This window comes from Lotus japonicus, chromosome 1 (genome assembly GCF_012489685.1).
Source record: "Lotus japonicus ecotype B-129 chromosome 1, LjGifu_v1.2".
Taxonomy (NCBI): domain Eukaryota; kingdom Viridiplantae; phylum Streptophyta; class Magnoliopsida; order Fabales; family Fabaceae; genus Lotus; species Lotus japonicus.
The window spans coordinates 90523913-90547449 of NC_080041.1; the positions used below are offsets into that span (position 1 = coordinate 90523913).

The following is a 23537-nucleotide window of genomic DNA, read 5'->3' on the forward strand; positions in this document are numbered from 1 at the left end:
TAAAGAAGTATGTTTTTTGAAAAGTGAATTGTCGTACAGTGTAATACTCGCAAAGTAGTTGGATGCACAAGTATGAAGTACAGTTACTTGTTGCTTTTGAAGCTAATGTTGATAATCATTTGATTTACTTGTTGAAAAGAGCAAATCGTTTGGTAAAAAACAGTGTTCATTAGTGTTAGTTAATTCACCCGAACTACTTATCATATTAATATAACTTTAAGCCAGCAGTTAAGATATAACCTATGAACCATTTCATCTTTCATGAGGGCAAACATGATGCTGCATAAGCAATAATTTCATGCCTGTTTGTTTCAGCGTGTATTTGGATTATCTGCAACGTGAGGCGTTGATGAAAATGTAATTAGATAATCTACAATGTGAAACGTTAAGGATAACGTGTATCTCACACAAAAGTTCATACTATACTTCTAATGTCTAATCCCATCAATGTATCATTTTGGTTCTTTTACAATCAAGTACATTTATATGTTCTACTTGTAGTATAAACGTTAAGTTTAATCATTTATAAAATATCAATACGGCCTCCAAGTGGAGGTCAAAAGTCAAAAACTACATTATTTTCTTTTGGACCAATGATTCACTCACCTCACTTTTCCTTTTATCTCATTTTCACTCTTTTTTTCTTTTTATCCCTCTCTGCATTTCCTATCATATCACTCACTTCTCTCTCTTTTCTTCCTATTTTTCAAGGTGGAGGTCGTAAAGGTGAGTGAACAAATTCTTTAATAACACAACTAAAACACTCATTTAAAGTCTGAACTAACCCGTAACTTTCCTCATTTTATACAAGCTTATCATAAACGTCATTACGTTTTGCATCTAGCATTCAATACCCCAATCAAAAGTCAAAAAAACTTCATTATTTCAATAATACAATTAAAACACTCTATTTGAAGTCTGAACTAACCCGTAAGTTTCCTCATTTTATACAAAGCTTTCATGTTTAATAATGTTCGAATATTTGGAATGTTACCGCAGATTATATGATTACACAAACCTTTCATGAATGATTAATTCATCCATTTCTTGTCCATCATTCCCCAAGACCCTAAAAAAGATGTGACAATGGGGGTTAAGGGCACAGAATGGAGCTTTCAGAGAGTGAATTGCATTTCAGCATTATGAGAAATTATGGAGAATGATGACCAAGCAACCATGCCTATATGAATGAAGATAGCGATGTCTCTAGCCACAGGAATAAAAACATCAAAATTGGATGAATGATATTACAATGGGAAAAAAAATCACAGGAAAAAAAACTATGATACATTCGTAGAGGCAAGCTGGGAGGATTTCTAGGAGAACTGTTGATGAAAACTTGATATAATTGTGGATGCGTGCCCTGGACTCGACAGGGTCACATAGACTCCGAAAAGCTGCATTCTGGTTCAAACGATTAGTTTTATGTGTATCTTCTCCTTGGATCCCTGAAAACCCTGGAAATTTGACCAATCTCAAAGATATTTTCAATTGCCGTGACTAAATTCCTGTTAGTCCCTTGAATGATCATGTCAGAGTTGCCCCGCTAACTGAAGAACTTGCCTCAGAAGGGTGTAATGAAGTTGACAAATGTTGCTGCACATGAGTTTCATTTGCGAGACCAAGAACTGCTAAGGTGGATCTGCACATGGGTTATGAAATTTCAGTTATTTGTAAATATAATTTAGACGCATCTTCTATAATACAGAACGCAGAGAATAACCTAAGACTTGAAAGTATAATACATTCATGAAATCTACATCATTTTTTTTTCCAGTTCGACTTTTAAATTAATCAACATAAATTTGGTTCTGTCATCTGTGGCATTAAAAGCAACAGCACCTCCGAGATTAATTTTAGAACAAAAGTGAGCTTTCTCTTGAGTGGTGAATTTAAACAGCATATATACTTCAAAAAAAGAAGAATTAAAACAGCACATAGCTCAAAATGAAAGGGAATATTCTTTCATATTAAACTAAAACATGTACATCAAAATAAATATTCATTGTAAAAGAAGTTCCTCTTTTAAAACAATTATATCTAGAAAAGCTTACCTAGTAAGTGAAGATTTTACAGTTGGTTGACTGGCGTAAGAAGCCAGAGGGGCTCTGAGATTGGCATGCTTGTTGAGTGCGCTTTCTAGTTGTTGAGGTGGCAACTGCAAGGAGAATACAGAAAAAGGTGATGATCCATGAAAACAAAATAAGATACAGTATCATGTTAAGTTTAGAATGCCGCCGTACCTGCAATAATACATGAAAAGAACGTGGCTGTGTCTGATATACACATTTTAAGAAACCAACCCAAAGTTTTGGCATACGCCACACCTGCACTCAGTATAAAATAAAACATTAGCGGTTTAAATTCCTTGTCAGAATAAATTGAATTCCCATGGAGTAAGCATACCTGTTTGGTCACAAGTTTTGAGAGTATCTCCATAACAAAATCAACCTACAAACAGAACATCGATATTAGAAGAGTATAGTTGATGTTTTCTCCATGTTATCCCTGATATGGCACAAAAACTTTGAAAATAAAAATGTGAATTTGAGAAGCATCGCTAATGAAACATCATCAAAAGCACCTAAGATACCTTATATTTTGTTATTACTACCCTACTTTCTACTTTGGATTTTTTTATTATCCACAATTTTCCATACATGAATGAGCCTGAAAATAAAGCATAAAGAAAAGAAATCTTGGTCGAACAAATTTTCATAAATAAAAAGGCAGAAATTGGAAAAATAGCTTAATCAGCCGAATCAAATCATCAAAAAGAAATCAGCTTCAACATAATATCTCAGCACTTCAAAAATGACTAACAAAAGCAGCTATGCATAAACACCCAAAAATTGGGGGGAATTTTTTTTACCAGTGCAGGAAAAGCATCGATTGACTGAATAACTGTTCTCATGAAAAGCAGAGGCAATGGAGTTTGATCAACCTGAAAAATTTAACAGTAAGTCAAAAAAGAATTGAAGTACATCCAGTACTATTGGCCAACATAGAGGATCTCCTTACCATCTGGTTCAGTGCCTTGGCCAGAACCTGCTGTGTGAACACTGTACGTTGCTCAAAACAAGCTGAGCAAGCATCTGTTATCTGATAGCACAAAGTAATAATTCAGTAGTCACAACTTACGTTTTCTCAACAGTTGATATTATGACTTATGCAGAATATGAGCATACAGCCAATCAGACTTTGGTTAGCTATATGGTAATGGACCTTTTAGAAATATGATAGGATCATAGTTGCTGCAAAGTTCGATCCCTAAGGATAACTAAACCAAAGTTGAGATTTAGATGGCTGACAATGGCAGACAATCATTATCAGGCTAAAAAATTTAATGGACAAAGACAATAATAATAATTGCATTATGTCTAGCAATGCTAAAGCTTTTCATGCATAAGATGAATAATGGTTGCAATGTTTCTAAACAACTACCTTGCCATGTACAAGGCTAAAAGAGACAGGGTACTATGGACAGAAAAAAACAAAGAACTCGATGGGTTTTGACAGAAGAAAAGTATATAAAACAGCCCTAGTGGAAAATAATTTCCAAAAATCATGGTGGAAAGAGGCAATATCAGAATTTCTATGTTACTTCAGTTCTAACTAAGTTCAAACTGACACAGCATAACAGACTGTAACAATTAACTGCAACAGCTATATAACAGCATATGCAAAAATGACTCAACTCTCAATAGTACAAAGATTGCTCTAACCGTACAGCTAACTGGAGTAGAAACAAATTAACAGAAAAGAGGCGCACACATGTGCAGTATACTCTGACAGCATCCATTACCCCATGAAATGAAACATCATAGAAGGTGAAATTTGCAATTATAAAATCACCTTAAATTGAGCCAGAAAGACAATACCAAACAGTCTGATTAACGACATGTTTTCTTAAAGATAAGTCAATTAGAATTACAAAAGTGGTACCCCAACCCAAAACCTCAAACACAACCTGAGATAATTACACTAAAACTATCAACCAGGTTAAGCAACAATCAGCTTAATTCTTTTATAGCAAGGGTCAAGTTACACTCAGAATGATCTGACTATCATATCCTTTTTTGCACTCATCACAAAACTCAAATAAGCTCGTGGCATCCATCAAAAGTGCATAATACATCATATTTTCAACAAATCATAAAAAATGTCATTAAGATAAAAAATGAGGCTGTCCCCAGGTGTAAGGGAGGAAAAGACGGGATTCAGTACAAGTTTAGCTATATAAAATGGTAGAAGACATGCCTTTTTTAGTGCAAGGCCATCTTTCTCGGGAACAATTCCATGGATCGCAACCAACACCTCTACAGGAGTTAAAGCTGGACCTGTATGAGCTGAACCCTGCCAAGAATAGTTTTGATACTTAGTATATTTAGAAGGGGAAAGACAGAATATATGACCTAAAAGTTTGCAGTTAAAACTTAAAATTACAATTATCAGGCTTACTTAAAATATACATTCCATGTGTACCCAAAAGGAAACTGGTGCTACCCAGAAGAGTGGAGTGTGCAGTGATGTCTAAGACTCAAAGTATCCCCTAATAATAAACGTAAGAGACATAATATACGAAATTTAGCTTGAGAATTCAAATGTACCTGTAGTATGTGAGCAAGCGCCCTTTGAAACTTCTCCAATGGGAGGTCAACAAGCCGAGGGAATATGGGTAACACCTGCTACCATAAAATATTTGAAGTTCAAAGATACTAAAACAATATTCACCACTTAATAGCAAGAACATGAGAACCAATCACTTTAACATTGCATCATGGATCATTACTGGACCATGGACAGATAATTTCAATTAACTAAACAAGTGAAATGAAGCTTATTAATGAGAATTTTATATCTGACAAATATTATGAATAAGGATATTGAATATATCCTCATCTGGTAAGATATAAATGTGCTGCGTCTATTTGATTTCAATAAGGATTCTGGTTTGCAGACTAAACATGCTTAATGTAAATTTTAGAATAAAATTTCCCAACTGCATCTAGATTCGACTATGGATGGATACTTTAAATAAACTAAACAAGGAGAGAAAGGAAGCTTATCAATGAGAATTTTACACCTGACAAGTATTACGGATATGGATACTGAATATCTTCCTATCTGGTGAATTATAAATGATCTGGATAGGATCCTGAATCCTGCTATGCGTTCTTAGTTTCCTAGCCACACATACTTTATCATGGGTGTAGATGGAGTTTAGTGAATTTCAGCACTCTTGATTTTTTTATTTTTTTACTTAGAACGTTTCAGAACTCAAAAAAGAGCAGAAGATAGCCTATATGGAGAAATAACTAAAACAAGATGCAAAGTATAACACCTTAAATATTGATAAAAAAAACCGGAGGGCATGCTGCTTGCACTATTAGACAATGGCTTTAAGTAAAGAAAAAGAAAAAAACTAGAATCTTTTATGTGCCAAAATGAGATGCTCACATACAACCACACATCAATTTTTATTTTAGCAAATAAAATTAACAAGAATATAAATAGAAGAAAAATAGAAAGCTATCAATATCACCTCCTTTTTGGAAAGCGATGACAATAATGGAACAAGAATTGTAACATCCTGCAATGGAGAACCAGGCTAAATAAGAAAATGAAAAAAAAAAACTAAGCATTTCTTGAAAATTTGCACTGCCTTTAGCTGTTAGACTTACTTTAAATTTAGTTTCATATAAATGTTTAACAGTAGATATCAGATCAGAAGATGGTGTTGTGTCTTGAGTCAATATTTGCAGCACCTTCATGAAAACAACATAAGAGTTTATGTCATAATTTGTAAACGGCTAATCTACCTTCAAAATAGAATAAGCTATGTTCAGCAATGAGAATATGAAACTACCAGTGTCAGAAGATTTTCACTTCCTTCTGGTGGATCAGATATGATGGGGAGCAATTCAGAATAAGATTGCCCTAATGCCCTCACAAGAATAGGAATGTGGCGATGGAAAGCCTGCAAAAGCAGACATAGAAAAGTCAGAAACCATTACCGCTATAGCTGAAAAGCAAACTCACAATGCAAGGCAAACTCTTTTTCATCACAAGGCCATGATTATAGTGACAAAAATATGTGAAAAAAATCACGTTCTCACAATTAAATAAACAGTTACATTTATATACTGTCCCACATAATTACATGAGCAAACCTAAACCGAGAGGTTGAATATGCTGACAAATGTATGAGATGGAAAGAGGATATTTCAGGCACACATTCTCAACCTCATAACCACCCTTTTTTCAAAGTCTATTATTGTGCTCTGAAGACCAGACATACTCCCTCTGTCATGTGTTTTAGGTTTAAAAAGACTTCTAGTTCCAACAGTTTGGAAGTTTTATATAGTCCAAAGAAACAGATGAGTTACTCTAATTTGTTGTGTCCTACAATAATAATATTGGTAAACTAACATAGTCCACAGCATAGGACCTTTTTAAAGCTCTAGAACCTTGCCTATAGACAGACAATGAACACAATCAGGCACATACTCTCAACGTCACTCCACAATTTTTTTTGACAAAACCTGTAACTCTGCCCCCAAAGACCAGGGGAAACTCCACCAGTCATGTGTTTTAAACTTTCAGATTAAAAGTGACTCTTAGCTCCTATTGTGTGTGAAAATGAGATGTAAACCCAAGAAACAGATCAGTTAAACTAGTTAGCTTTATCTTATCTTACACCAACTATACTGATAAACTAACATAATAAACAAAATAAGACCTGCTTTACAGTTCTTGGGGCCTTCCCATAGACATCAAACACAATCTGTAGAAGAATCGGTTTCTGCAAGGATGTGCAAAATTACATCAGCTTTGCCAAAACAGACAAAATGTAATCATCATTGTAGCCATTGCCTCATTTCAAAGATCTAAGCTTTACATGAAATATACATGAAACTGACCTTTGTACACAAAGCAAAAAACAGAGAAATGAAGCGTTGAGCTTCAGAAAATGATATAGATGGACTTTGAATCATTGGTTTAGCAACTCTAGCAGAGTCATTTTCAGAAATTGTGGGCTCTGAAACCTGTGAAGTGCTACTTACTTCATGACTTTCAACCTGAAAAATCAAATAACCATTGTCAATAATCAGTTTATCAAGGACTAAAACGACCAAGCCTCAGATTGTCAAACACAATAAACATGCACAGAAAATAAGATAAACAATCAGACAAAACAAGATTTACATCTAATTTCAAGCCAACATGCAATTTCATTCAGAATTAATACATTTACAGGTTAGATACATCAATTTCATTCATATCTTGATGCAGTTTCATTCAGAATTAATACATACTTTTACAGGTTAGATACATCAATTTCATTCAGAAAAATAGTACAACACCTGTGCCTCGGCTCTTGGTTCAGCAGGTCTCGATTGCACTGCATCTAAAACTTCACGGTCTACAGCAGAAAGAAGCATTTTTGTTGCAAATTTCTCAACATCTTCTGATATGTAACTAAGCTGAAAGAGCTTGTTTGTCACCTGTCCAAGACAAGCAAAAGCATCTGGTTACATTCTTAATTAATAGCCTGTCAGAATTCATATAAACCAAAAGTTTCCATAGTTAATACCAGCCGAATAGCTTTTGCCCGAATCTCATCCTGTGGGTGGACAGCACACTGTCACAGTAAATCAATAAATTAGACATAGGAAAGATATCACAAAAGCCTATTCCATAACAGGAAAAGGAAAGACAAGATGAAGAAAAGAAGCCAACATAAAACTGTTTAAAAATGGCTATTTCACAAAACAGTGATGCGTTTGGTAATATAGTTCCCTATGACGAACGAGTACATGGCATAGTTGCTCAACATCAAACCCCTAACCTATTACACCCAAATCTTCACAGTTGCCAAGAGTTGGTACATTCTATACGCTTTAAATTGCACTTGCGGTCACAGTTGTGACTATGTCACAATCCTTTATATTGTGGGAAATTGCAGGCAAATACAGCTGCAATTGTGGTTGCAATACAGTTATGGAAGCCCTGAAATCTTAATGTTCAGGTCACAATTGCAGTTGTGGACTGTTATGCAACCAAACTCCAAACTAGTGGTTTTACAATAGACATTGCGAGCAATTTTTAAGCTTGATAGCTACAATGATAATTTACTACAGCAAGATTGATGGCACAATTTGAAATGTAGGCTTAAATGGTTACATGAAAATAAATCTTAATTTAATTAATGCAAAAAATATAATAATCACTCGGTTGAAAATCTATTTAAGGCACAAAGGTAGCAGATGGTTTTCATCCGTAATTATTCAGTCCTAGCAGACTATCCTTGTTTTCATGTACAGTTATCACTATTCATTATTAAAAGCCCTTGAGTCGAAGTGTCAGTGCTGGAGATGCATGACTATGAATAAATAGCCATAAAGATAACATAAAGTGTCCAAATGACCAATACTGTGCTACAAGAGAGTCATGAATGACAGCTTACCTTCAATGCTATTTCTAAGCAGGCTTGGCGATTTTGTGGACGCCCCAAAATTAAACCCCAGATAGCACCAAGACCTTGAGTTACACGTTCAATGTCACGGCTAATTCTTCCATCATGATCAATTACATCAGAATAGCAGAGATCATTCAAAATCTTCAAGGTGGATTCAGGCAAAAATGGGGCTTCACCAAGAAGTCTACTAAAAGACTTGTCTGAAGCTGGAAAATATTCCAACAGAGCTTTGGCCTAGAGGTAAGTAGTAAATCATAGTTTTATAAGAAAGTAATTAAACAAAAATGGAAACTATTATTAAATAAGATCAAACAATCAATTATAAGCATACCACCCCCAAGAGAAAGTTCTCATATAAAACAGCAGAAGATGAAGATTTCCCATCTGAATCCAATATAATGAGGGAGTGCAGATGGTATAGAACATGGAGTACAAGTTCATGTCCCTGCAAGTCCGCTTGTAAGTAACATGTTAGAATTATTTAAAAGGAAAAAAAATCAACAGAAATAAAAAAAAAATCAGTCATTTGTAAAAAGAATCATGACCTCCAACCATACTATTAAATATTGACTTTAGCGTCTAGATATCCAAGCAATATTTTTATAACCTATATAGCACTGATAAAACAAATCTCTACTTTACCAACATGTCACCAGTCAACTTCTTTAAAAAAAAATTCTTAGGCATAAATGTTTATTATGATGCCTCATCACATACAAATCTTGAGAGTTGACAAAAACGAGGTCAGTCATTCATGCTACTATTACTACTCCCTTGATCGTCCGGATTGCCCTACATCTGCTTCTATTCTCACGGCTTCACACTTATGGCTCATTTACATGAAGTGTTAAACAAAATACAAGCTCCAAATACTACAATATTGTAGACTTTAGCATAGCAGCATAAACTTGAAATGAGACACGTGCCAAAAATTGTTCCATAGCTAATCTATGATCTTCTACAAATGTCTGGATTCACCAAATTCAACATTGAAAAAGTTTGCTTTCTAAGGCCTAACCCAAATTCTAATATGGTATTAGAGCCTATCTCGGATATGTTACTGGGCCACATAGATGTCTGCAAACTTCACGCTCCAGATTTCCAGCCCTAGGCATGAGGGGTGTGTTGAGAAGTCCCACATTTACCAAACATATGGCCAAAATAGTCCATATAAAGGGTAGAACAACACTCACCCCAAAGCTAATTTTTAGGGTAGAGTTAGGCCTAACCCAAATTCTAATAGCACATGCGCTGGAAATTCCCACAATGATTTTAATATATAATTACTACCAAAAAATTGCATTTATTACCGCTTGTTATCATCTACCCCCTCCGTTACAAAATATAAGTTGTTTTGCAAACCTAAAACATTTTTTCTCTCTTTCGTCCTTATATACCCTCATTTAATATTGTATCTCTTAATTACCACCTTCAATTTCCACCTATCACAACTCTCACTATGCACTTAACCAATAATAACATTTCTCTCTCCTTAATATAGCACAACTTTGAATAGGGGTAAACAATGTGCATAACCTTAAACAACCTATATTTTGGAACGGAGGGAGTAAATGAATATCTGAATCATAAAATACCATCATATGCATTTTAAGCTTCATTCAACGAATGTTTCTATCCAGTCCATTTTTGGATCCATAACACATAATGTGGAAGTCTGACTTTGATGCATGAATGGTAAATACCAAAGTACCCCCTATCATGACAGTAAACGGTATAATGACATATCACTCATAAGGGGGAAACAGATGCAATTTTGAAGAATATCACTTTTACCTCATGACAGGGAAATATGTGTAAATAAATTCATTTAAAAATTAGAACACATTTTAGAATACAAACAGTTCACCTTTTGCCATTGGTCCTCCAGGATGTGTTTTTGCAGCATCACAATAATCTCATTATCATCATCAATCTGGAAGAGGAGGTCATATATAGTATTAGATATTGTAACTCAGAATTTATGAAGACAAGAAATAATTAAAGCAAATACATGCTAAAAAGCTCCTGATTTATAAACACTTTGTTCATAGAGCTTGCTTTGCAGGCAATTCTTTTGTCATGTGAATAGCATATTTCTCCCATTTCTTTCTTCAGCTTTTGCATAAACATTTTAAGACACACTCTATCTAATAACTTTTGAGGTAATTTACATTTTACACTACCCCTTCTAAAAGATTATTAAATTAAAAATTATGCTACTTATTCGTGAGATTCATCTGTCTTACAATTTTGTCAATTTGAATGTCAAAAAGATCTCTAGGGACATATATTATTTTCATGACTCCCGTCATCATTGTCATCTGATTTTGAACATCTGCTATTAACTTCGAGACTTAGAAGATGAAATGAAGATTTTGGGTGAATTTTCAAAATCATCTAGCGATGTTTAAAACTTCATTTCGTCCTTTAAAATCCTATAATGCATAGCAGGGCATTCAAAATTAGCTTCCAGGGAAACTAAAGTTGTAAGGCAAGGAAAAATGCCGTTGGGAGGCTTGTTTGAAGTTATTCACTGCTAACTGCTAAGAGTACTGTTTATATTAGAATGGGCTAAAGTACAGCACATTTCTTAGCTCGAAGGAGGAGTCATTTTTTAAATAGAAGCAGAGGCGTGTGTAATTTGAGCCTTGAGGGAGAGGAGTGTAATTTACAATTGAGAGAACAGCCAGCTTAGAACACAGACAAATGTTCTTTGTCCCATGAATCTTACAATCTATATTTATTAGTTGGGCCTCAGAATTTCTTATGATTAAGGGGTTGCATTATGTAACAATATAAAACAAAAAATGGAAATAACAAGTTAATATCTTGAATAAAATTAAATCACGAAACATGATAAAAAAAAACAATTTTCTACCTGAGCTACTAATCGAGCAAGCAGTGGCATGCAAAACTGCTGACAATCTGTTCCGTGTAAATGCTTGTATGACTCAATTATATGCATAATAGCCATGTGTTTCACCTTACTTTCCTGTTCTTTGGATTGTTGAACATATGGTGGAAGCTGCGGTAACTCCAGACAGGTATCTTCTGATGTAGATGCAACTTGAACATCAGGAGAAAACTCATCAAACTCTAACATAGATGGTGAATCTGGACCATTTGTTCCAGTATCATCTGACAGCTTTTCTGTACTGATATCCTCATCTCTTAAATCAGAGAGGGGGATTGAAGGATCCAAAAAAGCATTTTCTTCCATATTCTGGTGAACTTCTCCAGGCCTTTCAACAACCTCTGTTTTGGGAGTTATCCCATCAGGTGCTGAAACTGGGGGGCCTTCAGAGACCATATCATCATTTTTTATTTTCATTGTTAGATCTGACGGAGTATTGTCATTAGTGCTTGCTACAGGATGTGAAACAGGAGTATTAGAAGACACAGGATCATCAACCTCCAATTTTGTGGCCCCAGTATCATCTGTAGTTGAGGCAGCTACTCCTCCAGGAGATATCGCTCCACGCCGTGGATCCAGGCGACGGGGATCCTGAAAATTTGAACCAGAAGGTTCAAGAAAACCCAATTTGTATTTTAAATGACAGATACATTAACATTTAACGGAAGATGCAAATTCTAGAAAAGAAAATCAAGCAGGTTTTACCCGACGTGGATCACGTTTAGAATCAGCAGGCTGATTACTGAAGTTAGAGGTGTCAAATGATGATGAAGTAGCAGTAGTGGCCGTAGTTGAAGGGAATGATGCTTGGTCAGTAACAGCTAAGGATTGCACAGAACTTATTGGAGCAGATGCTGCTATAACCTGTGATTGACTGACTTGGGAACCTACTTGTTGAGTTACTGGGGGATTCCCAAGCCTTGCTAGTGGTGGGGGTGTCTTAGGCAAGTGCTTCATATTAGTTATGACAATATCAGCCAACAGATCAGGGTGAATATTTGAAATGAGGATTTCAAGAGATTCAGCACCCCTTTCTCCTTCAGCAAGCAAAGCACCAATCACAGCAATCATTTGCTCCACAGCATTTAGATCACTATCCAGTACTGGAACATTAGGTGATACTCCGTTAACAGAGTTAAGATCCTTCCCAGATTCATTTATTTGAGCTGATAAAGTCAAGTAAGGGTCAGGACCAGAACGTATACGCTTAGAGATGGCCTCATGACCATTGGCCAATTGTTCATTATCTTGGGGAACAGGTCTTTTTCTAGATAATTCCCCAGAAACAGGTGACTGAGTTGATGGCACTTCATCCTGCAAGTTTCAAATTAAATTGAAAGTGATATAAATTAAGGGGAAAATATAACTAGTGCTCAATTTCAGAAGCTAACTTAGCAGAAAATAGTATGTCACGACTTACCTTGCTAGCTCGAGCATCACGGGTAGAACGATCACCATTTTTGATCATTTTGTCAACTTGCCTAATGACCTGATCAGCAGCATCCCCTGCATTCATACCTCGCAGGCTCCTTATCAGTCTTTCTCTAGACTGCAAAATATTAGGAAATAACCCTTTTAGATAATCTGTCTAATCTGGGTTAGGCACATAAATTCTATCCTTATCCTTTAAACCTGCGGGCAAAGGATCTTAACAAGAAAGCTATTTCCTTTGCATTATTCTCATCCTACTCATACTTGCTAGCATGCACTTTGTTATTCAACATAAAATGCTTAATTGTAAGGGGAAAACACACTGCTTAGAAGGAGGCAAGGCAGAAATTGTGTATAGAGAAATTTATAGTCAATTCCTATATAACATGTTATAGAATTCCATCTGCAAGCAACCATGATAACACTATCAATCAACAGGCGTAGCTTCTCTAGAGTCTAATAAGCTCATGTTTGATAAATTTATGAATTTTGTTAAAGAGTAGGGCCACAAACTGTTTAAGATGGAAATCTAATTTGAGAGTCTGATATAAATGCCAGAAACATGGCAGCTTTGAATAATACAATTCCATAGCGATCCATTTGGCTAACTTTTCACATATAAACCTCTATCACTTAAAATTAATTGTCCTACTATTTGGAGAGAAACGTGTCACACTGACACAGATTGACTATGATACCAGAATGTAAAATGCAAGCACATTACCTCTAGTATTGGAGAATAAGTGCATCTTAGAAACCCCAAAAAAGTTGTTCTTAAGGAGTACTGAATACTGGCAACATGACATCCTTTCACTGTTTGAAAATTTGGATTAAAATCAAGCATTGCTGAAAGGATAGTATCATAGTGTTGTGGTCTTTTCCTTGCAATGGCTGCTAAACTGTCCAGAAATAATAATACTTTACAGGGTTAGATGTGAAATGACATTAAATGATGATGCGAAGGCAAAAGAGGAGAAACAGCACCCAAACAGCAACTACATGTAACACTACAGAGGAACATAACATTATGGAAACTTAAGAAAAATTTAATCGAAACACTTGAAGAAAATGCAAATCAGTATCTTTTACTATTAACACTTCAGCACATTCAACCAAAATTCTGCAATTGAATTTAAGCAATCCTAACTGCTTTTTCTTTTAAATTCATATTTAACCGCCTAGGAAGTTGTGGATATTTAAAAGAGTGCTGGACAACTATTTTCAGAAGATTTAAATACCAACCTGAAACAAAATGCACAGATAATATGATTAAAAAGATCATACTAAAATTATGGTTATCGTTGTTTTATTGAAATAAGATATTGTCCATGATGAAACGGATCATGGAATTTCGGTTTTTTATTGATATAGGTGGAAAAGGTAGTCCGGGAATCTGACTTGAGCTATGGGTGAATGCATTAGGGAGAAAGTTGAGGCAGCACAACCTGTGAAAAAATGGTAAAATCTCACCATAGATGGTTTGTACATGTGCGTAGACAACCTAAGAAAACCTCCCAGAAAGGAAAGTAGACCATGGGGAGAATAGTCCAACCGTTAAAGACAGGAGACCAAGAATAACTATATTTCAAAACCTAAGAAGAAATAGATTTTAAGGCTGTCAAATGACATGGTTTTATGGCATCACTTGGAGCATGTATTTTAACTGACCCCCCTAGTGTAAAAAAGCTATGCTGTTGTTGCTTAAAGAACTTCCCACACAAACATTTTTCAAGGAATTTTTTAACCTCAATGTTGGACTGTCTTCTTATCCATATATTCCATTTTCAACTTTAACCAAATCAGTTTGAAACTAATGCTTTATTCAACTCCATCACTTCGTAGTCTAACACTCTAAACTGTAGTCCTTCTATTCATTTCTGTGAATTCAATATAAACGAGCTAAAGGTACAGAGCTATTGATCGTGTCACACAGTAAAAGTTGAAAAGTATGTTGCAGTGCTAAAGTGAACCAACGTCTTCAATAAATTTAAAAGCCACTGATAAGAACCTTGGGAGAACCACACCACAAAAGCTAGCTGTTGTAGTTGGAGAGCCCAAGGCCTTATAAACCCCACATTAGAATCCCATACTTCCAATGTGAGACTCAAGTCCCATACCTTGCAATGGGGTCCTAACATCCACCCCCCAAACCTTAGTTTTATTACAGGCCAGAGTTAAATGCTCAACTTCTCTCCTAGATAAAATAATATGAATAACACGAAATCAAAAACAGTTAATATTAAAGACATTTAGAAGCAGTGGTGGATTGCTAAACTTTCAGAATTGAAGACATTTAGAAACGGCTGTTGATGGCCAGAATTTAAGGTTACATAACCACAACCAATATCAGAGACATGCAGGAATGTACAGGATAGCAGAAATATCATTGCTGTAAATTGGACACAATCACATATATTGATTGATGAACACATTCATCTTATATTTCTTCAATCATTTTTTTTTGGGGGAAGCTAGTCAGCAACTACCAAAATGAAACTATTCAATTCTGCAGTGACAATGTGACATTGAATAAACTGTCATGAAAAGATGGCCAAAATAAACAAATCTTTGCACCCAAAAAGAACCAGTGGTTAAGATTTTAATTTTAAAAAATAAATCAATTGACTGTATTTATAAATTATTCTATCATTTAACAAAACTTAGCATGCCCTTGCCAATGCTTGACTGCAAACTAACACATTGTAAACGGGAAGGCAATGATGAAGACAATAGATAACAGCATAATCTGGTAAGTCCAACTTATAGAACTCAAACCAATAGATACGTGCGAAACACATTATCTTTTACTAGTTCATTGCATATTGAGAGACAGATAAGCAGAAAAAAGAAAAAGAAGGACGAGCACGAAGTGAACCAAGGTAAGTATTAGATAAAGCAGTTTCTGAGTAACACATCCATTGAAACGAAAAAATCGTAAAAGTGAAATTGTGATAAAACAGAGAATAGCACTTTTCTCCAAGGCATAGCATTTTTCATATAACCAAGATTTCAAAGACAGAACAAAAAGAGGCTTTGTAGATATCAGGTGGAAACTATAAGATAGAGCCCTTAGTTTCTATCTCCAATAAGAATATAAGCATCAAAATATGGTGCATTTATGCTTCTTTTGTTGTAAATTCCTATGATTTCATTTTAACATGTAACAGCCTAACATCTGCATCTCTTGATTAACATCAAAGTATCCAGAACTGCAACAAGATCATCCATAACTTTGAGATAACCAGGTCCAAAATGCTAAAATAATGATGTAAGACTCTGCATCATACAATTATTAAACCTCTCCCTAGAGTGTAAACAGTAAGTACAGACCCAGCCTAAAACTTGTAAAACTGTGGTGTTCTTCAAGAAACAACATAACATGTTATCTCTATCATACATAATTGATAATACAACTCCACAGCCTTCATTCAACTTTGAACATTACAATTGAAAAAAGAAAACAACCAAACTCCATGAACATCATGAGTCAGAAACATCACACCAACACAAGATATTCTGCGTGCACAGAATAAAAAACAAGTATAAATGTAGCAGAATCATCTGATCCTACAAGGACTCGCGATTTTGAATACTTGCCTGAATACGACAGTTTCAGACAATATCAAATAAATAACCATAACTATATCTAATAGCAATGACAAATGCTTCCAAATTCCAAAAGCAAGGCCTCATGAATTCATAATTGAATTCCTTATGTTTTCAGCCAGTTTGTATATAAAAATGTATAAGCAGCTGAGAAAAGATAAGTCGCTCTCTACTGTCATTCACATCTTATTCCAAGATGAATTCAAGCTACTGAGAAACACTATGCATTGTCACTGGGAAGGTAACATACTGAAAAAAGAACCACCTTTGCCAACTTAAGAGCTGGTCAGGGCCCAATGAATATATCTTTTCTTCCTTAACAATTGTTTTGAAGCTGCTAAGGAATTTAATTTTTCAAAATAATAAATGTTCACAGTAATGCAATTTTTAACATGAGAACTTGATAAAAAGTTGTTAACTTGTTATTCAATCCATGTCCTCAAAAAATGAAGTTGTTATCAATCCACCATTTATCAAATTTCTTGCTTGCTGATACTTTTCAAGGGGAGAAGAACTGTTAGATAGCACGGATGAAACTTCAAAACATGCGCCCAGGGTATGAGATTGTTTTCATGAGAGGAATTCTAGCAACACACTATTTTGGACAAACTCTTAAACACATTCTCTGCGATTGATCAATATTTTAAGAAATTCAAGACTCTTACCTCATAAATTGGTTGCTTTATTAAAATGTGTTGACTTTTTAAATAATGGACCAATCACAAAGAGTGTGTTAAAGAGTTTGTCAAAAGAGTATGTTGTTAGCATTTCTCAATCCTTTCAAAATGAGTGTGTTAATGCAGGTTTAAAATGCATACCAGTTGCACAAATGAAGGATGAACAGCAGACAGAACAGAAGCTTACTGGTAAACTATGCAATAATCCCAGCATCATTACTATCAAACTAACAAATGGAGTAAAAAATCAAGGGAAAAAAGCCAAAACAAATATAAAACACAAGCCTACAAAAATGTAATTTGAATTATTGAATTATTGTGCAATTGTCATCAGCTGTTAAAAAATAATAAATACAATTACTGTGTATGACTGTATGCGCTTACAGCACAAAATTTTAAATAGTAAATGGTCTCTTTACAGTTTACAACAATAAACTGCGTCACTTGATGACCATGTTTCCTCAGTTCACGAGATGACCATTTTAATGCATCACTTTCAATTTCTATCCCCCGGCCAACAGGCACTCCATAGTAAAAATTACGAACCCTCTTACATAGTCATATCATTGTAACTTCCAATATATGAACCACCAAAGAAGAAGCATCCAAGGCCATTAACTCCTCGTAAAGAACTCGTCAGCACGCTGCAATCATATTACGAAAAAAAGCAGTTGAACTTGTTCTATCCATGAGCCCCTGCTTCTGTGGTCACTCCATAATTTTGAACTTAGTAAAACCAGGGGCAAAATGCAATTACATGTTAAAATATCAAAGCCCTTCATTGATCTTAAGACATTTAATACCGAAATGAAATATTAATATTAATAATACTGAAATGAAATCATACACTAGAGTCTTTAAAGGTACGCGTCAGTATGTCTGGACATATTATATGATATTTCAAATATTTTAAACCACATATATTAAATAGTATATATAAATAAATAATTTTAACAATCATTGCACGCTTGCAACAATGCTTCTATACTTCAAAGTTGAAGGGCAGCTAAACTCATAAGCTGTGAATTCACTCATGAGCAGAGTAATAAACACATATAGACATGAAACAAAAACATAAGGGTAGAAGAGGAAATGTTAACCAGGAGGCATAGACTTGGGCACATATATATATTTGTGCAATCAGATTTGAGAACGTATTTTCTTTTTTCCCTTACACCCCTGTAGTTAGTAACTTTGATGCGATCTTACTCTTTCTTTTCTAGCCTTCATGAATTCTTCTTTTATCCAAGAACAAAAGCTCAAACATTCAAGATCCTCATCCAATTTTAATCCCACTTTTATAGTTATGCTTTTTAACTCGCTTATGGTCCATAATTTTTATTTTTAGTATTTTACTTCCCCATCCCACCCTCAGTAGATCAGAAAAAAAATACACAAGACCTTGTGCCAGACTGAAAAATCATTAGTCAAAAAAACAAAAACTCAGCCACCCCCCTCTTACCACTTAGCCCTCTGCCAGACTGCCAACATTTACAATCCAGAATCTGTGGCGCAGATAAAGTTATTTAGACTTGTATTTTTGACACCTTCTGAATTCACAGGCCACGTAACAAATTCATATTCATTGAATTGCATCATAATACATATTCCAAAGTTATCCTACTCAGGTACAAGAACAATCTTCAATTACCAATAAAATAAGCAATATTTATTTCACAATCAAATTCCAAGAACAATATCTTGCATGTTTCAACTTTCAAGAAACAAAAGCAATCAGAAGGAACCTAAACAAGAAACCCAGGAGCCCTCAAATGCTTGCACCAACATTGAGGGAAGCAAGTGATTCTTACTAAGCAATATGAAAAGGAAAAAAAACAGGAAAAAGGAAGCATGAGCCTCGTGAATACTAATATCTCCCATGGCTGATGATAGATTTCATGTTGCCACACATAAATAAATCAATTTATAGTCTAAGGAGGGGAAAATGTCAAACAATACCATACGCAAGGACACTTGATAAGCTGTTAAGAAAATTAACATGAAACAGAATGAATGCACAATTCAACACAGTACATATAAACATCCTGCATGCGTCTATGAGATCACCAGGTGGTATATTAAGATCAATTATCTTTAGAAGTATGATTTCAAATACAGATACATGCTTACTCGCATGCATATCACTTTTTTCAAAACCGATTTAAGGGGGAAAGGAAGACCTTGAAGATTCATTATGAGTACAGGAAATCTCCAATGAGAGAGCCAAAGAACTCAGGATGTATAGCATATTAGAGAGAAGATAAGATTATTTAAAGTATGTCGTATGCTTATGTGCAATTGTTCCACTGGCGAGCTAAAAACAACACCCAAGATCCAGAATACAAACACAACTAAACACTAAACAGAGGCATATTTTAAAGATAGACACGAAAGGCATCAGGAAAAATATTTATACTATTTTAAGGGTAAACGAAAAAATTGGTCAACCAACATTTAACGAGTTCCTTAACAGTAAGCCTAAGAGATGTACAGAAACAACAGATAAATAAATAATAAAATAAAACTGTTTGTCTGCCTACTTTTTATCTAAATAAAGGTCTGTCAATACCAGTTACCATGCAATAAAGGAAAATGAGCTTTTATGGAACCACATAAATTTAAGTAGTAGCGTATCGGAAAATTTGGGCAGGATGTACAACCATCAGAAAATGAAGAATGCACAATCATATGCAAACACAGGTCTTTGACTTCTAACACAATAAAACTCACCAATTTACAACAGTAATTGTCAAACAACCCGGGAGACTGCCAGCAGACTGCAATAAATTTAATAGAGTGCCAAGAGTCCTATTTGCCTCAGACATGAGCACTACTGGATCAAGAACAGGGTGACCACCGACCAACCATGATATATTAACAGCTTTCCTGACACCTATATTAGATCAGTGTTAAACATTGAAATAATGAGCAGATAATAACTACTCAAGCAAATCAATTCCAATCTAGACTGGAACATGAGATAAAACTGTGTCCTAAGAAAGCAATGTCCTCTATCAAAACTATTAAATTCATAAAAATAAATATAGTTACTTAAACTCATCAAATTTGAGAAGCAATACCTTCTGTGGCTGGTTTATCAGGATTGCTGTTGTCAGATGTAAATAGTAATATAAACGTTTCCAAGAATTTCAGTGCCAGCAACTTTATTCCAACAGCACCAGGCTACAATGTCAAGCAAATTAATTCACTGATCAGAAAAAATATAAAAAGTCTATGCCTCCCCCCACCACATCACATGTTATCGCCCCATCACATGTTAAGAGTTAAAAAGAAGGAATTCATATTCCAAACTCGAGAAAAAATGCAAACTTCTTTGCCGACGATTGACAAAAGCATAGGACATAATTAGCAATGGACATTATAAGTTATGTGCAGCCTGAAATCTCAGCAGTCAACTTTTGGAAACATAAAATTATTTTAAATTCACAAAGTAATAAACATAAAAATAAATATTCCAGAGGCAAAAAGTGACAAGTGACAATGACTGTCAAGTGCCAACAAAGACATGTGAACAAATATTATTAGCATGAAGATATATACAAATGCCCCTTTGCTTGGTCTAGAGTGCAAGTAATTATTGGCCTATTTCAAACATCGTAATCTGCCTCATATAGGTAGACATCATTACTTATATCATATGCATCAAGGTCCCTGCCCCCATGAGAGAAACCTTCAAAAAAGTCCTCTACAGCTGACAAAATTATCATAACTTGATAGGTAAGTGCACAGGCCCATGTCCCAGGAAAAGCACCACAGAAAAGTAACTATCCGTAACCAAAATATATCATAAGCCATATAGACATGACGACCACATACACAGCAACCTTGCACTCAATGAAAGAAAACCTGAGAATAGTTATGTACTTATGTAACTTATGTCTCTCAATGGCTGCCTATAATCATATACAAAAGTCAAACTGACAAATGTTTAAAACCCAAAAGCTTCTTCGACTAAATTGACTAAACTTTAGATAAGGCTAATAAAGTCCTTATTAACGAAGTCTATATAAAGAGTAGAGTAATCCTCCTCACCCCTGAGCTGGCTTTTGGGATAGAGTTAGGTCTACCCTAAATTATTAAGAATTTTGATTGAATTTCAAATATTATACAATTGCATAGTTCAAATAGTTGAGCCGGTTAATTAGTATATTCCACATTAATAAACGACCTTCCAAACATAATAATTTCTGAAGATAGAAAAGTGCAACAAGACATCATATACATTTTGTAGAGGTCCCCAAGCAATTATGAAAATTACAATGGATTTAAAAGCAGGAGCTAATTACCTCCAGAGCAATCCCAAAAACAGCATCCTTGAACCTATGCATCCACATCCAAATCTCTTCTAACCACCTCTCAACTTTACCACATTGTTGAAACTGTTCAATTTTCCAAATTACCATCACTTGTCAGTATCACACTATGATCCAAAGTCAGAAATATAGAGGGGGTGAAATGAGCTCATCTTAATGAATCCCTTCTTTTAAATCAAATGGGCAAAGAACAAGAAAGAAGGTGAAAGTTCCTAAAAAACTAAGACGCCAAACAATTCACAGATTAATCAGCAGTCATTACTGATCACATAAACAAATTGGAATAATCAAAGATGGACAATAATTCAACATAGCCAAATCTTGGTTTTATATCAAGAACCGGTAAGACTATAGAAACCATAGAAATCCTTAACCTCAATCATTTGCAATAGTTATTATATAAATCAAGTCAGTTCCATGTAACTTAAGCCTGAGCCCAAACCCCAAATAAAGTTAAACCATAGAAATCCTTAACCTCAATCATTTGCAATAGTTATTATTCAAGACATTTGCAGTTATGGAGGAGGGTCACGAGAGAAGTACCTGCACAACTAACTCCTCAAAACCACTACAGAATATATTCGAGCCACTAACAATAGACTGCTTTACTACCTCCACATCACTATCTCGTAAAAATGTTAGCAGTACCGATATCAGTTTCGGAGAATCCTCAGCTGCTTTAAAACCAATCTCCTCGATTATCCTGAAAAATATCGAACGAAAGAAGGAATCGCATCAACAAAAATACACACAACCAAGCCAGCAGTTGCCACGTATGGAGAGCATAATTCAAATGACGAATAACACATAGATGGGGAAAAAACAAGCTACTAAATTCAACAGGTAAAAATTGCACCCAACCACAAAAACACGAAATGTCGCCGCACAGCATTGCCCTAACAAGCTAATTCGAAGTGGAAAACGTGAAATAAACCATAGCCAATTCAATATAGAGCATAGAAAATTTTAAGAGCCTATGAATCAATTGAAGACACAGTAATTGGAAGAAGAAGAAGAGGGTTAGGGGAACTGACTGGATGAGCAATTTGCGGACGAGAGATTCGGGAGAAGACTGAAGCTCGAGCAGGTAAGGGTAGAGGTCGGCGGCGAGAGAGGGGTCGAGGGAGAGAAGAAGGTCTTTGGCTTGTTTCAAGGAGGAGGTTTTGACGGAGAGGTCACCATGGTTGTTGGCAGCGGCGAGGAGAGAGAGGACTTGGTCCTTGGTTGGCGGAGGAGCGGCCATGAGTTTTAGGGTTTTGAAGAACGGAGAGAATGGAATGAAGCAACGAGTCGGTGGCGCAGGGTGATTCGTAATCACAGTCACGCCCAGGATTGGGACGATGCAGAATTGCGCATTGAGATTGGAATTTCGAAGTGGGAAATTTATCTACTATCCATCTAGTATGTGAAATTCAGGATTATTATTATATTATTATTAGACTTAATTGCAACTTTAATCTCTGAAGTTTATTAAAATCACAATTTTAGTCCTCTCTCCAGTGGCAGTGCTACGTCCCCAGAGACTTGCCACATAAGCCTCTTCAGTTAATAATTCGACAGAAAGACTAACGTTGCAAACGGGAGAAAATGTGAGGACCGGTCTTGTAATTAAATTAGGTCGGGAACTAAAATTGTGATTTTTATAAATATCAATGACTAAAGTTGTAATTAAACCTTATTATTACTACTATCAACTTAAATTTTCATACTCATTCCATTCTTAGATTTTTTTTAGGTATTTAAATAATTAATTGAAAATTAATTCAATTTTTTAAGAAAGAAGTATAAATATCGAGAAAAAATATTTATGATTTAAAATTAATTTCAATGCACGGTTTTACACTAATGTACAATCGTTAAACACGTATGGTATTGAAGTTTTAATTAAAATTTGCATGTAAAATTTCAACTTAGTTTCATTAAACATGTGTTAGTGTCTTCTACGGTCGGTGATGCCACATGGCAAGCAAGTTGGTCAGAGCTCAAACTCCAATGATGACTACAAACAAGTTATTTCCTCAAATGAATGGACATTTTCCAAACTTTTACTTGCAAAGGATTAAAATCAAATTTCATTTATTTTATGAGGAATA

At 35.0% G+C, this 23537-nt stretch overlaps 1 protein-coding gene across 4 annotated transcripts; it reads right to left on the reverse strand.

The window, feature by feature from the left end:
* Positions 1 to 862: 862 nt before the first annotated feature.
* LOC130727676 (uncharacterized) lies at positions 863 to 22830 on the reverse strand. 4 transcript variants are annotated; one of them, XM_057578877.1, is made up of 27 exons: positions 22479 to 22830; positions 21988 to 22147; positions 21418 to 21510; positions 20191 to 20293; positions 19841 to 20003; positions 13552 to 13726; positions 12817 to 12945; positions 12102 to 12710; positions 11361 to 11987; positions 10350 to 10415; positions 8814 to 8927; positions 8471 to 8716; positions 7598 to 7645; positions 7368 to 7508; positions 6924 to 7082; positions 6743 to 6805; positions 5870 to 5980; positions 5685 to 5768; positions 5546 to 5593; positions 4611 to 4685; positions 4261 to 4356; positions 3022 to 3102; positions 2873 to 2944; positions 2407 to 2451; positions 2244 to 2327; positions 2055 to 2158; positions 863 to 1642 (listed from the first exon to the last, which is right to left on the reverse strand). In XM_057578877.1, the coding sequence occupies exons 1-27, from the start codon at positions 22685 to 22687 to the stop codon at positions 1528 to 1530; spliced, it is 4020 nt and encodes a 1339-aa protein (XP_057434860.1). In that variant the 5' UTR covers positions 22688 to 22830; the 3' UTR covers positions 863 to 1527. The 4 variants fall into 4 exon arrangements, with proteins under 4 accessions (XP_057434860.1, XP_057434861.1, XP_057434862.1 ...); XM_057578878.1 differs by lacking the exons at positions 863 to 1642; positions 2055 to 2158; positions 2244 to 2327; ... (17 more) ...; positions 12817 to 12945; positions 13552 to 13726 and adding an exon at positions 17397 to 17754 and having other exon boundaries at positions 22479 to 22829; XM_057578880.1 differs by lacking the exons at positions 863 to 1642; positions 2055 to 2158; positions 2244 to 2327; ... (17 more) ...; positions 12817 to 12945; positions 13552 to 13726 and adding an exon at positions 17613 to 17812 and having other exon boundaries at positions 22479 to 22827.
* Between the last annotated feature and the right edge of the window lie 707 nt (positions 22831 to 23537).

Excerpts from the sequence above, each read along its gene's own strand:
- LOC130727676 (XM_057578877.1), bottom strand. The coding sequence starts at position 22,687 with ATGGCCGCTCCTCCGCCAACCAAGGACCAAGTCCTCTCTCTCCTCGCC. Across the intron at positions 7,083-7,367 it reads AACCAAGAGCCGAGGCACAG|GTTGAAAGTCATGAAGTAAG; the intron begins GTGTTGTACTAT and ends TTGATTTTTCAG. Across the intron at positions 5,769-5,869 it reads GTGAAAATCTTCTGACACTG|GTGCTGCAAATATTGACTCA; the intron begins GTAGTTTCATAT and ends GTTTTCATGAAG.